Genomic DNA, 15297 nt, shown 5'->3' with positions numbered 1-15297 from the left:
TTGACTATAAAAACGAACAGCAAGTCCCGAATAATCGTATCTCCTCTTCCAAAATTGTCCATTTTTTTGGACAATCCGAGCGTCAATTAGAGAGACATTACTGTACTTCGAAGAGAAGACAGAGCAATAATAACAATTTCGAACAATTTTGTATTCGATAAAAAGCTCGTCATCTTGACTTTTTTAAATAGTACCATACAGGGTTTCCCGAAAATGTCTCGTAATCCGGAAATGGGAGGTTCCTAAGGTCGTTTGAAGCATCTTTTTCCTTTGCGAAAATTTTCTCCGTGGCTTCGTTTACGAGTTATAAACGAAAAACACTGACCAATCAGAGGCGAGCTCGGCTGGCGCGCGGCGGCCCAGCCAACGTGTGCACGGAGCTCAGTTCTGCTCGCTGGCTCGGCCGTCTCGCGCCAAATGATCTCATCTCTGATTGGTCACTGTTTTTCGTGAATAACTCGTAAACGAAGCCGCGGATTGCATTTTCGCTAAGGAAAAAGTTGCTTCAAATCACCTCAGGAATCCCCTACTTTCGTATTGCGAGACATTTTCGGGACACTCTGTATGTATTTCTGAACACACTATCCTTACACTCCGACTACTGAAGCGCGGCCTCCTGTCTCGGAGTCATCTCTGACTCGCGCTGGTATTCTACCGATACATATTCGCGGTCCTCCCCATTGTTGATCGCGGCGATTCCGGCACGGTAGACGGCAGGTTAATGTTTCAAGAAAAATGGAGAATCGCGTAAAGAGGTCGGCGGAGGTTGTCGCAGAGTTTTATTGTCTCTAGAAACGGAGCGCCGTATAAATACTCCGTTTTCCACACACGTCGCTCCTATTTTCTTGTTTGATCTCGATCGCCCGGACAACGTGTGCTGCACGTTCGCGACGTATGCACGGTCCAGTTGCGTCTCGAACGCATCTTACTTTCAACAAAGCCGGTCGTCTCGCGGATCGGAGAACGTCGCGGAAACGCGCGCGGCTCATTGAACAATCGGGCCGGGTATACATTAGCGCAACGTTATCGAGCGTGCCGACGCGTATCAAGGACAATAGGGCCGGGGGAATATTTGGACTGGAGCTCGAGTCGCAGGGATTATCCCGTGAACGGGGTTAATCGGGTTCGGTAATTCACCGGTAAGCGCGGCGAATCCGTGACTTTTCATTGATTAGGGTACCGCGGAAGCGTTCACGGTGTCGGTTCATCGAGCACGCGTGTTCGGAAGTAGTATCGTTTCGATTTCGGAACGCGAGTACGTTGTTAACCGTTTGCTCTGTATACCATTATTTTCGTTACAATTACAATGATTTGAACTTTCTCGATCGCAATAATTTCTTAGAAGAGAAAGAAACTTTGTTTATCGCGTGTTTACATCTACTAGAATGTTTAAATATTGGTGACAAGAGAATAGAATTTCATTAGAATTACCAAAACCAGTCAACATTTTTTCCAATTGTTTTTCTATAATAATTCCCGATATTAGAAAAATATATCAACGAAAAACTTTTAGGTAAACTTATTTAATAAAAAGAATATATATATATATTATAATAGAAACTGTACCGTATAATAGAAACCGTTTATCCTACAACCACGTCCGAGAGACGTGGTCGGATAATCGGGCCAGAAATGATTATCACGTCTGAGAGACATGGTCACAAAATCGGGCCAGAAATGAGACCCGTGGTGCGTCAGTCGGGCCAAATATAAACATAAGCAGTTAGACTCGTGTTAGATTAGGGGATACGTGTTTTGTGGTTTTTTGTTTCTCATTTAATTATTTTATTAATAACTAAAGACGCAGGAACCAGTTGACGCGTCCTGCGATTTTTACGATCTTCCGATTCTTACGATTGTTTACAGCTCGTACGAAGGTCAATCGATTTCGGTGAAATTTTTAACATGCATACAACTTACCGAGATCTGCAAAACAAATTTTGTAAATTTTCGTTGTAGGCTCGGATAAAAAAGGTTAGAAAACAAGAGTTTTTTTATTTCCTTTTATCAGTCTAAGTAATAGCAACCTTTGAGCAAATTTATGGTCTAGTAAAAACTGGTCGCTCTATCGACTAAAAAAAAATTCAAGTCATTGTTTAGTCCAGTTCTGAAAAAGTTATTGCGTTTCGAGAAGTGTCCGAATATTAACCGGAATCATTGTATTTACATTCTGTAAGAAGTTCGCGATTGGCACAGCTTCTTGTTGTTGTTTGTGGCACACGTTCTTGATACTTAAATCGTAGGACAAAATAAATAAATAAATACAATCTTGACGTTTTTATAAACCAATATACATTAGCTGCATTCAGAGTTCGGCAATTCTAGCTTTAAAGGAACGGAACAACATTCATAGCTGACAGCTTATTAGTAGAAATCTCCACCACGAGTCTGACTCATTAAAGTGCGGCAAGGGGTTAACCAGCTGGCTGTTGCGACCTCTTTGAAAACGGTGTACCCAGAATGTGTCGCAAAAAGTAAGCGACGAGTATACAACCTAACGCAGAAACTGTGCTATACAGTTTTTTTTATAATAATTATTCGTCTTGTTTGATTTGCCCCTGTTTCGTCATTTCGGCCTCCAATTATGCAACACATCTTAAAATTTACGAATATATTTTAGTTCTCACTAAAATTGCAATTTGAACATCAAATTTTGTAAACAGCACGACGGGGGTGTACTGCCCTCCTTAGTTAAATCGCCCCAATTAACATTTCTGATCGTCCGAACGAAACGAAGGTTTAAAGTAATAAAGTCATTTCTAAATAAGTGGAAACAAATAAATGGAATTCCATCTGGAACTCTACGAAGTATATATGAGCCGTTTATTTTGAAAGTGGCATAAGTCACTTTGTTTTTAATTCGGTCACTTTGTTTTTAAGTCGATATATTTAAGGGTTTGCGTTTTAACACGTTTAAAAATATGGACGCTAACTTTCGAGAAGATTTACTTGTATCTGTTATCTCAGGATACCGATATTTTTCTCAGTATAAATAATTTCGTATAAACATTAAAAAATCACCACTTTCCATTACGGTAAAGTGACTTATGCCACTTTCAAAATAAACGGCTCATATGTACATGCAGAATATTCCAGCCTCGCTTAACGCTAGAATTACCAAACAAATCGAAATGACTGGTTCCTAATTTCTTCTTCAACAATTCCTGATATTATCAAAACGTTCCCATGAGAAATATCCAAATGGACTTCCTTGATCGAGCATTTATTACAATAGAAATCGTGCGATGTTTATAAATAAATCTAATCTTGCCACTGTCGTAAAACATTAGTCACGTTTAGGACTCGGCGGTTGCAACGTTAAAAAATGAAAGTGACGCGATGTTGCAAATATTTTAAAATACCCTAAGAAATGGCTAATTGGTAGATAAGACATTTTTTAAGAAAGAACAGCGGTATACTCGACGTAACGCAAGAACGGCTGACTGGTTAAAAATTCGACGAGCTCGGTTTTGTAGGCGCGATTCGTGGCTCGATGATTCCACGGTTAATTGTTGCCCCGAAACGGAGGATTATACGCGCACTTTTGTTCCTGGTCGCTTGCGACCGGTTAGGTAACCGAGGTCAACCGGACCATGCATAAAGCCGGGCTTTAATCGGGCCTGGAGAGCGGTTCGCGGAGTCCTGCTGGACGGACGTCCCTTCGAAGCCCTTTAAACCCCCTGGAATATCCTGGACCTCCTCCGGGCCTCCTCCTCTGGACCTCTCGGCCGTTTCTTCTCCGGACGCGAAATTAAGCGCAGCCTGATCGATATGCGCTCCGAGAGTGGTCGCCGCCGGTGGCTGATCGTTACATAATCTCTCTCTCTCTCTCTCTCTCTCTCTCTCTCTCTCTCTCTCTCTCTCTCTCTCTCTCTCTCTCTCTCTCTCTCTCCCCCTCTCGAAGGGCAAGCCGGTCGAATCGAACGCGCTAATTTCTTCCCGAAAGAAAGCTAGGCCTTAGCGCCGAGAAACGCGATCGCGTTGCACGATCGCGACCGTTGCAGCGCGGCTGCGATTCTCTCGCTCATGAAACATTTATCGCGGCCGATCGGTATCCCCTGTAATTTCGCGTGCACGCTCCTCCCGTTCCTTTTTGCGAGAGGGATTTTCATACGCAGCAGCCTCTTCGTATCTATTCTCCGACTCTGCCTCACAGATATCCAATCCGGCAGATATCGAGCTTATTTTAGGTCAGGTATTCCTCCCGTGCAGGCTTTCTGACCGTGGCTAACGCAGAGCCAGTCGCGGATCGAACTGGTTTCTTTGTCCTTAGTATCGGAGCAAACGGTCGGACCAGTCTCTCTTGATTAGTCCGAAACTCGTTCCGCCTCCCACTCCGACCCCCCACCGTATTATATCCACGTTCTTATGAAACCACCGCGTCGAAAAACTCCGTCTCTTGCCGCGAACGTTTGTGATCGTACGTTGCTGCGCCTTCTGTTCCCTCGACGGCCGTGTCCCCGCTGTCCGGCGCCTGGGTCAGTTTCGACCGGATACTTCGGCTTTCGTCGCCGATGTTGGTTGCAACGACTTCGTCGTCATTCTTTATTCGCAAGATATGTTTGTTCATGACTAATCGTTTCTACTTGTAGTTCTTCGGCGAAGAACGTTTCGAATGATTTTTCTGTCAACGAGACATCCGCGATAGAGCTCGTACCGGAAATGTTTGATCCGAAGATTCGCGTTTGAATTTAATCATATACGGGAGTACACTATTTATATATATATATAAATAGTGTATATATATATATATATATAGTAGATGTAAATAATAATACGAATCGCAGATATACGGGTAAATATTTATTAACTGATTTATTTACTTATTTGCTTAGTTATTTATTTACTTAGTTATTTATCTACTTAATTATTTATTTACCTAGTCATTTATCTACTTAGTTATTTATCTACTTAGTTATTTATTTACTTAGTTATTTATTTAGTTATTTACTTATTCATTTAGTTATTTACTTATTTATTTTGTTATTTATTTATTTATTTATTTGATATTAACGAGCCAAACGTCCTTTCAAATTTTTTACAAAACTTCATCGTAATAACAACAATAGTAGTAACGCCAATAAAGTAAACCATAAAAACGAATGGAAATGAAATCAATATGATTACAATATACAAACGAGAACACGAACTGAACATTCTAGCTTCTGATAACGTTAAACGACTGATATCTAAATTTATTCAAATGTTCAATGTAGAAGTCTAATGTCGTTGGTGTAAACGTTAACCATAACAAAATGAACTTATCGGAAGGATTAGATTAAATCGAGACACACATAATAGCGGAACAGAAAAACTCGGCGGATTCTCGTGAAAGATCGCGGATTGTCAAATCTGGAAATATCTAGGATAGAAGTTCGCTCAGGTTCTATCTAAAAGCGGAATAAGAAAGAGTGACGTGTGAAGTGAACCAGAATGATTATTGATAGTGTTAATTGAACGCAGTTGCATCGACCGTATAGCACAAGATCGATCGGGTTCCACCGAATGGAAAATAGAAACGCGTCTGACCGTGGGCCGTCGTTTCCACTTGTAACGAGCAGCAACCTCCTGGTGCTCGCCGCAAGAAAGAAAGAAAGAAAGAAAGAAAGAAGGGAGGCAGGCAATTCTGCCGCTCGATATCTGTATTATGCAAATGATTTTTTACGGGCGGCTGAAGCAGCAGCAGCAGCGGACAGTTGGCCGAGCCGAAGGATAACGAGCCGATTCTTATTAAACGCCGCAACCTTGTTGGCGGGCCAGCCGGTTCGAAGGTCCTCCGCTCTCGTGACGTAGGATCCCCAGAACGCTCGATACGACTTCTACGCCCGATAAAATTGGAGGAAGCCTGAATCACATAAAAATCCGGCGTCGTCGCGCGGACCGGCGCTTCCTCCTGCGAGATCCGAAGGATCCCGAAGATCAGAGGCCGGGGGAGACGACGATTCCGCGGCGCGTGTTTCGCGTCGCCTGCTCGCTCGTTCGCTTATCGATTGGGCACCGGAGCACCGAAAGAACAATATATAGACCAAGCAGAACCGCTTCTCCCTGTCGTCCGCGAGTTCGAGCGGAGTGTCAATAATCGATACACCGCTACCAAAACAGATCTTTCTCTCTCTCTCTCTCGCTCTCTCTCTCTCTCTCTCTCTCTCTCTCTCTCTCTCTCTCTCTATCCCTCTATCTTTCTCTTTCTCTCTTTTCACGTTCTCTGTCTGCGTTAGTCGGGGGTCTGTTTGCCTCCGCGAAAACAAAGGAAATCCGGCGTCTCCCCCGGCTTACCGGATCAATCGATACGCATTCCTTCTGGTATTTTCGACGTCGCGGCGCGTCGCGTCGCGTCGCGGGGTCCGCCCTGCACACCAATCCCCATTTTACAGTCACTTTATACCCCGGGATCCCGCGAATAATCGGATTTAAATCCCCTTAAACGCCAGGAAACCCCGTCACCGACCGGCAATGCTTCCGGCGCCGGAACACGAATTTCAACGCACCGCTCTATAACCGCCGGAAGGACAAGCGATACGCGAACAAGTATAATATTCCAGGACTTTACTCTCTCTGTTTATGCTCTCTTCAACCCCTTGCGTTCCGAGGCCGGTGTTCCACCCGGCGAGCACTCGTTAAAGTCGCTGCTTGCCTGTCTGCCTGCCTGCCTGCTCGCTGCTAAGCCTGCTCGCTTGCTCGTCTGCTCGCTTGCTCGGCTCCCTTTCGCGCGCAACCCCTCGTTAGTCGGGCCAGGAGCTGCCGGAGCGTGCTCGGATTTTCAAAATCGATTCTTTAGGACAAACATGTGTACACGACACCCGGATCCCTCGGCAATCGTTGCAACCCCCCACGGAATCCTCCTATTGTGACCGAGCCTCTTGGAAAGTCGCGGCTGTCCGACTTTCGTCCGGATTCGTTTTCGCAACTGTGTGCCTACGAGATAACCTTGTCCGCTGTTGGAAAATATCAGTTGGTAGTTCGATGAGTTTTTGGCACGCAACAGCTGCTGTCGCAACAAAAATGATTCTGCTCTACCGATTTATCTGGGCAACTTAACTAACCGGCATGATGCCGAACCCGGAAATTCGAAAAATTCGGTCGTGTGATACGATTTGTCAATCGTTTGAAACGATTGGAAAAAGTTACGAACAAATAATCGATATTTTTCGTATACCGTATGACAAATTTCGACCAAAGAAGTAACTTTTGTTTGAAGACTTTTGTTCGATCTTGCACAGTTTGCGAATCGTGGCAATAAAATCAAAAATAGCCGAGTATTCGTGGTTGAATTCCCACCCCTTGAAGTGAATTTACGCAAGCAGTAACATTGCGTAGCACATTTTCTGAATTTCCGGGTTCTGGATCCATCCCCCTTGGAATTATAGGCACGGTTTCGAGCGAGATTCCACGCCGAAATTAGCGTAGCCCGAGTGAAAACGAGGGTGTGGTTCGCACGGTCGAGTACGTACAAATCCGATCCTCTCTTTACCGAACTCGCCCCTTCTTTCGGGACCAATCTGAGCCGTGAAGCAGTTTCCCGCAAACCCCCCGGTGCCCGTCGCGCGAACCGACCAGCAGCCGTTTTGCGGCTGTGCGCATATTTGCGACGTATTTTGTCGAAAAACAGGGAACAAGATAGCATGGTAACGAACACGAACGTCAAGGAGAAAGACGGTAAACCCGATAAGGGCATCGTTCGCCTTGCAAATGTTAAAATTCCAGTGCAACGCCGTCGGCTAAATCGAGAAGGTGTCCCGCAGACCGGTTGAGAGAACTCGTTGAAACGATCGTTCGAAGACGATCAGAATTTGTCGTCAATTAAACGAATTAGCGGCGCTAATTGGTATGGGAGTCGGGCGATCGAGCGGGAAGGGGTTGTTTCTCGCGGGGCTGGGGGGCTGTACGAGGGCTCGAGACGGTACGGGGTTGTCGCGCGAGGGCGATGCTACCGGGTGGTGTGTTGTGCGCACGGAACACCTGATTCCTTCGACGGCGTGTACCGGCTCCTCTCGGCTCCGCTCGGCTCGAGTCGACACGGGTCTTGTGCATGTCCATGTGCACGCGGCGACCCGACGCGCGACGCGACGCGACTCGACGCGACTCGACGGCTGGCCTCTTCGGGTCGCCTCGGCCTGGCTCGGGCTCTGACTTGTTCGCTCCCTTGCTCGTTTGCCCGCTGGCTCGCTCGCTTCCTCGTTCCCTCGCTTGCTTCCTCGCTCCCTCGCTTCCTCTTGGCAGTGTGTGCGTCACCGCGCGATGGGTGCAACGCGGCTGTTGCCATGGCGACAGACGCCCGGCATCACCGGCGGTGGGGGCAACGTCCCAACGCCCAGGGTCGTACCTACTGATCCACCCCGGCGAGCGCCACTCCACCACCAACCAACCCCCTGTCCACCTGGACCCGCCGACACCGAAATTGCGCGTCACATGGACCCCTAACATTCCATTCCACCCTCTCGAGAATCAACCCTCTCCTTCGCACGCGCCGTTCCTCTCTCTCTATCTATTTTTCTCTCTCATCTCCCGCGCCTCTCGGCCACACGAAGATTCTTTGGAAAATCGTTCCCACCATCTTCCCCGAGCAAAATATTTCTCGCTGCCCCTCGATTTTTACGACGGATTTGCCGGCGTTATACTCGGCGGTTTCGCCAGCCACCCACACCCCCCCGTCGCCTTCTATTGATCATCGGCTGATACGCGAGGACGAGCAGCTTCTCGGAAGGTCCGTGATTTACCAGCCTCGGCTACCTTCGGCGACGTTAACCCCTCGAGTCGCGAGCACTCGAAAACTGCAGGCTTACTGCGGACACGGCCGGAACCACCGCTGCAGAGAATTTGTTTCGGCCAACGAGCTCTGCAGTTGTCAACCTCTCTGCCAATAAAGGGTCTCCCTTCTGCCAGCTCGTCGACTGACTTTCCTTAGCTCCTCGCCTCTTTCTTTCAGCAATTTTGCTTGGGAAAATCGTTGCGTCGATTCCGCGTCGTTTTTACCCGCCAGAAGCGTCTAACGATGTTGTTTGATTAGCTATAAGATGCGGTATAAGAACGGTTAAGGGTATCTTGGGAGGATAAGACACAGGATTCCCGCGATTGTCGGCCGTTCGTCTCTCGCGCCAAGTTTGCGGAGCCTTTAGCGCCTTTGATGCTCGAGAGTGATCGGGGGGGTTGAAATTGTAGACCGGAATTTCGGGCGTCGAGTGGCAGCCCGATGCTCCACGGGGGCGGTTTTTGGGATGCAGCGTGTGCGGCAAGGTGACGCGATGATTAACGACAGTTTTAATGCATTTCAGATCATGCCGTGTCACAGCCGATTTCCATGGGTACTGGTAGGCGCGTGGGTGTTGGAACAGGATATCATCATCAGACGTCAGAAGTTGGAACGGTCCTCAGCCCTAGAAGCAGGTTCGTAGTTTTTCCAACGAAATTGAACGAAACCATGTCGATTGTCTTCTGGATTCTCACAACGATACGTTTGTTGTTTGCAGCGAGACGGGTGGTCTGGGTGTTAAGATGGTGGAGTACGTTCTTGGATCGAGCCCCACGACACCGAAAGATCTGGAACCCCGGATGGTTTCACTGAGATTGGTAAGCGCGATTAATGTACCCGGGGTTATGCAAGTATCATTCGCGATTCGTCGACGGTATTCAAAAGCAGGCTGTTTCCTTTCGTTCGCAGAACACAGACGCAGACAAGAAAGAAAAAGAGAAGGGCTCGGCAAGCCCTTTCGACAGTTCTAAGGACGACACTGGCCCACAGAATAACGGACTGGCCTCGCAAAACGGTCTCGACGATGACAAAGGATTTAAGTGAGTATCGGAAGTCGATTTGGAACTGCGGACCGGCCAGACTAATCCGGGACGATCGTGTAGCCATAAGGATGACCTCTAGAATGCTAGATCGTCGAAGACCCGATCTCGAAGTCGTCGAGTTAACGCGTTTACTGCCGAATCACCAGGAAACACCCCCGAAAGAAATGCTTCGCTTAGATGCGACCGGTGCTGGCAGTGAATGCGTTAAAACAGTCCCGAATCTAGGAAACGGTTTTCAATTAGCCGATGGTCGAGAGATCGTCGTAGCCCAGAAGAACATAACAGCGGCAACTATTCAAGGGCGTACATGCCCTATCTGCGGACGATGACATCATACCCGCTCACCTCTTTCTCTGCAACCCGCTGCACCATCAGGGTGCGCCACCTGGTGCATCGACAGCGCCTTACCTCTCGGCCGATGTTACCGACGCTATATCCCTTTCCTGCAGTCTAGTGGCTCTAACGAGCGGTCGTTGGTGATGGCTTACCTACCGACAATCTTCTCAAAATCGAACACAAAAGTACAATCCATTTTCCATCTTCTGCCGACGAAGAAGAAAATTATCGAGCATCTCTTACACACAATCGTGTACTTTACATAAAACAATGTAATATACAAGGAGTCTCTTCTGTTCAGCGCGTTCACAATGACAATAGACAAAGCGAAACGTCTTGGTAGCTTGTAAAGGGTCGGAAATTTACTCGTATAAGTCGGTAGTTCTATTCTAAAAGTTATTGTACGCATATGTAAGGTATTTCTTTCACAAACTTGCTGTCACGACTCGAGCCAATGTATTGGCTTTCCGGCCCTGTAAAGGTTAATACACTTCTGGTAGCTAGTGGTACCCCTATCCGTGTACAATAGCGTCCTCTAATTTCGGAACAACGATAAGCGAAGAGCAAACACCTGTCTTTACTGAACGTTGCCCACGATTTTTCGACCATTCTCACGCTAGGAGCGTTTACCCACGGATACGCGCATAATAAAAAGGGGGACGCTAGGTAGACGGCCTTAGGCGGCAGAGACTTTCCGTTTCCCCGTGTTAACGATAATCCGGTGAATAATCACTGCAAATAAATCCGGGAAGGGCACTAGGACGTTACGGCGACGCGCGGCACTTGTCTCGTCTGCTTGCCGATTCCGTTATGGTAATGATGTTTGCTCGTCGCAGTCGGTCGTCACGGTCCCGGTACCCTTTTTCTCGCTAGACCAGAGTCTCGCAGAGGTCGCCAGACCGAAGACGTTGTATCTCGTTATGCCATCATTATGCAAACCACGCCGTTACGATGCGCGACTGATCGCGGTAGACACGGATCCCAGCGCGACCAGCTTCGCTGCATTCATTATTCAGTGCATCGTCTTCGCATTCGATCTGCGAGAGACAAATACGAGACCATTCAATTATGAATGACCGCTCAACGAGAAACTCGAACTTGTGCAGTTCGATGGAGAATCTTCGGCGAGCCTAGCTCTCGACAAAGAGAGAGACACCTCGGCGCGCGTTTATCGCTCCATAAACATCAGCTCGCAAAGGCTTCCTTTTCGGCGCGCAACGATGCGCGTTAAGTCATCCAAGATTTACGCGTCCACCTTTCCAAAAAGTGCAGCTGTCGACGGCGCCTGGTCAGTTTATTTTCAGAGCATTATGTGCTCGTCGCAGGGCTGTCTTCGATCAAAACGAATCGGCAAAATCCACGAACTGGAGCGTGAACCTATCGAATGAACTCTAGCTGTTCTGCGGGGAGTTGTTGCGCAATGCAATACACGGTTGTTTCCTTATGGCTCGCGAATCGGAGCTCGATCACGGGTGCAGTCACTTCCACCGGATAATTCATTCAATACGATACGCCGTCCACGTTGTTCCTCCACCTTTCTCTCGTCGTTCCCGAGAAATAATGGCTCGCCCGTGCCTTGCAATCTCTTGTCATACTCTGCAAGATGCCGGACAAAGCTCCGAGGCGAATAATGCTTTCCTGTTATCGACATTTAATTTTCATGGTAGATAAACTTTTGCGTGGGGCAAATGAAACTTGTATATTAGCCGTTTATTTTGAAAGTGGCATAAGTCGCTTTACCGTAATGAAAAGTGATTTTTTAATGTTTATACGAAATTATTTATACTGAGAAAAATATCGGTATCCTGAGATAACAAATACAAGTAAATCTTCTCGAAAGTTAGCATCCATATTATTAAACGTGTTAAAGCGCAAATCCTTGAATAGAATATATTTAAGTCGATATTATCGACTTAAAAACAAAGTGACTTATGCCACTTTCAAAATAAACGGCTCATATGGATACGGTACAACTTGAGTACGGTGAACATCATTTTGTTTTTATAGAAATCACTCTGTTCGAGACGGTAGACTCTGTTTTTTAGAGACGAGATTTTCTTGTACCATCCATTCGAGAGCTTTATTCATTAAATGGTAGAATCGTTTGCTATAACTGACAGCAGCGTTGCCACATCCCCAAAGAACCGTTCGAAGAGAGCAAAACATTAATCGAGGGCAAAACAGAAATGTTGGCTTCTCGCGTGGATTAATTACCTTGCTCCGTACCTTTGTCCAAACCTTGCGCATGCAACAGTCGACCTTTTTATAACACGACATTCTAAAAACACTCTTATAACATCGTATTCTAACACAGTTAACCCTTAAACTGCGGTTACCAGAACATTTTGACCCAGCGTATATAAATATTCACCGAATTACACAATTTTCGACTATCGAATTGACCCAATTGATATTAAATTAGAAAGAAATATCTACGAGAAATATCTTCAAAAATACATTTGAAAACATTGATAAATAAAGCTGAAGATGGTCATAAACATCGACAATTATAATAATTCGTATAATTCTAAAAATAGTCCGCGTTGTTCGAGAGTTAATTCACCTATGTGATACAGTCCTAATTTGCATTGTTTCTACGTTTCCTTCGAGACTGTACCGATAGAGCACTGAATCGGCCGTGTTGTAGGAGGGTTGACAGCGTAACGTTTGGACAAAGTGTCGTCGGACAAGGAGAACGGTTAGAGAGATCGGAAGACAAGGGTCGCGGGAAACGGATCACGTCGAGGGAGGATGGCAGACTAATTTGTACGTTTCTGTTGTCGACAGTCGCACGCCCGGCAGCCGCCAGCCATCGCCTGGCGAGGAGGAATTCCAGAAGAACGCGGCCGCCACCCTCGCGGTGAGCACGGGGGCTGGCGGCGTGGTGTTGCTGAAGCCGGGGGTGGATGTGGTGGGCAGCGAGGAGCATTTCATGGCCGCTTTCGCCCCGGCACCTCCGCATCATCTCCAACACCACCAGGCGCCGCCGACGCATCATCTCCAGCATCCGCATTCCCACGCGGCTCAGCTCTTTGGCGCACAGGCTCCGCCACCCCCGCAGGGCCCGCCACCGTCCCAGCAACAACAGCAGCAACAGGGACCTCCGCAACCGCAAGACACCACCACTCACTTTGATGTTCAGGTGAGTCTCTCGACCTTATTGTTAACCGCATCCCCGACGTTCTCGTCGGTTCCGTCGAAACGGCACCGTCCTTTTACGGTGACCCCCGACCTCGCGCGATACGCTGACTTTTGCGCGTGGGATTACCCGGAGGGCTCTACGATCCGCGTGGCGACATAATCCGTCCAAAGCTAATTTCGTTGAGTACGTAGTCGTTCCCGCTGTACTACACCTCGCGAGATACATTCAAACACCTTTTAAAACGTGATAATCTTTTTAAGACTGAAGTAATTGACTTGAGTGGTTTTTCTTTTTTTAGGGGAACTAGTTTACTGTATGTAACGACTAAAATACTTCTGTTTTCATTTAACTGTTGTTTGGTAGGACAATAAAATAAAAATCTCTCAGATGACGTAAAAATTATCCGTTTTTGCTTGGAATATGTAAAAAAAGCTATTGTTTTCACGATCCTTAATTACTCGTAACTAACAACTAGATCGCAGATCTTCATGCATTTATGGCAAGTGAAACTTTTTAAAATGAAACGAGACGTATTAATTAAGTAGGACTTGTAGCATTTTGTTATCTTTTTACAAGTAACAATCATTTACTTCACGAACGAAAGTTTCGTTTAATTCGGATTTTACGCATTTCTGACCAAAGTGAATAAATCAATTACAATCCTGTAACGAAATCGTCATAATTTAGGAATATTAGTACATTATCAACTTATTACAATTACTCAAACAGAAAGGACACTTTCAACTAACTTACGTTTCTTGCAATTAACATAGACAAATTTTATTTTTCTTAAAGATCCACAGTCTAGTAATAACATGGTTCATCGATCTCTCGATGAAGTTTTCAGTATTAATAATAATAATAATATAAATAATAATAATAATATAATATACTAATAATAATATAAATTACCGAGATCAACAAAGCGTATTTTTTATATTTTCGTCGCAGATTCAGACAATAAATAAAAATTTAGCCAAACGAAAAAAGAAAGTATCTTAGTCATTGTACAATAAACCAGTCCCTTCGTCGTTAAAAAAAAAAAACATTCGAGTCTTTTAGTACAGTCCTAAACAAATCATTGCGTTTTAAAAGGCGTTCGAATTCTTTTCGCCAGAGGTGTTGTTAGTATCTCTACGCGGCGGACACAAACAAAGCTCCTTTGAAGATTCTTGGCTCGAGGATCGCTTCGAGGGATCGAAGATTTTTGATGACATTTAGCTGTTTGGATCGAGCGACGGCATCGCCGTAGTCTCGTTAAACATCCTATAAATCAATGCACAAACCTATTTCGAGGAAATCACAGCTGATTCGCGCTAGAACGTTTGTACTTCGTTGTTTCGACGGAGGAGGAGGAGGAGGAAACCCTGTTGCTCGCGGAAAGAATTTTGCCATAACCGCGGAGCGACCTAAGTGGAAAACCGGTGGCTCGGCTCTCGAATTAGAATCGGCGGCGAGAGAGTCCCGGCTCGTAAACTTGCCTCTGTTGTTCTTGGATCCGGTATGGGATGATTTTGCCGGATTATCGGAAGCCTGGCCTAGTTTCGCCGCCTATTCGCGCGTATATTTTGGCCCGGGAATTGATAAATAACGGGCTCGCGCGTAAATTGTGAAAGCAGTCGGGGCCGGCTCTCGCGCGCAGCCCGCAGCCGTCCTACATAAACGCGCATCGTAAGGCTCGTCGATTACTATCGCACGACGGTTACCCGCTCGAGTGGCCCGGCGAAACCCGTGCATTAACTGATTGGGCCGGCCCGCGGTGCTGTGCTCGGCAACCTTACGTAACAACAATCCGTTGAATATTCTTTAAACGTCGAGCACAACGCCTCGGAGAAGACGCATCGAAGCCTTTTAAACGGATTGATCGGCCGGGGACCCGACGCGCGTCCGTCGCAGACGTTGCTACTTCTTCTTCTTCTCTTCCGCGACGATTTCCTTCTCGCCGGCTAAGAAATTAGAAAGAAATTAGCCGGAGATTTTTTTGTACGTCGACGAGAGCCGGCCTCGCACGGCCGACGTTGCGATTT

At 46.4% G+C, this 15297-nt stretch overlaps 1 protein-coding gene across 5 annotated transcripts in view; it reads left to right on the top strand.

Annotated features, from left to right (window-relative positions):
* pum (pumilio) overlaps window positions 1–15297 on the top strand; it is a 200083-nt gene that overhangs the window by 35555 nt on the left and 149231 nt on the right. For all 5 annotated transcript variants that reach the window (XM_076524726.1, XM_033469604.2, XM_033469603.2 and 2 more), the window contains 4 exons: window positions 9273–9384; window positions 9468–9567; window positions 9659–9789; window positions 12916–13270. In XM_076524726.1, the coding sequence (XP_076380841.1) occupies window positions 9273–9384; window positions 9468–9567; window positions 9659–9789; window positions 12916–13270 (698 nt within the window). The remainder of the gene's footprint in view (window positions 1–9272; window positions 9385–9467; window positions 9568–9658; window positions 9790–12915; window positions 13271–15297) is intronic.

Source organism: Megalopta genalis, chromosome 10 (assembly GCF_051020955.1).
Source record: "Megalopta genalis isolate 19385.01 chromosome 10, iyMegGena1_principal, whole genome shotgun sequence".
Lineage (NCBI taxonomy): Eukaryota > Metazoa > Arthropoda > Insecta > Hymenoptera > Halictidae > Megalopta > Megalopta genalis.
This window is presented reverse-complemented; position numbering and strand designations above follow the sequence as displayed.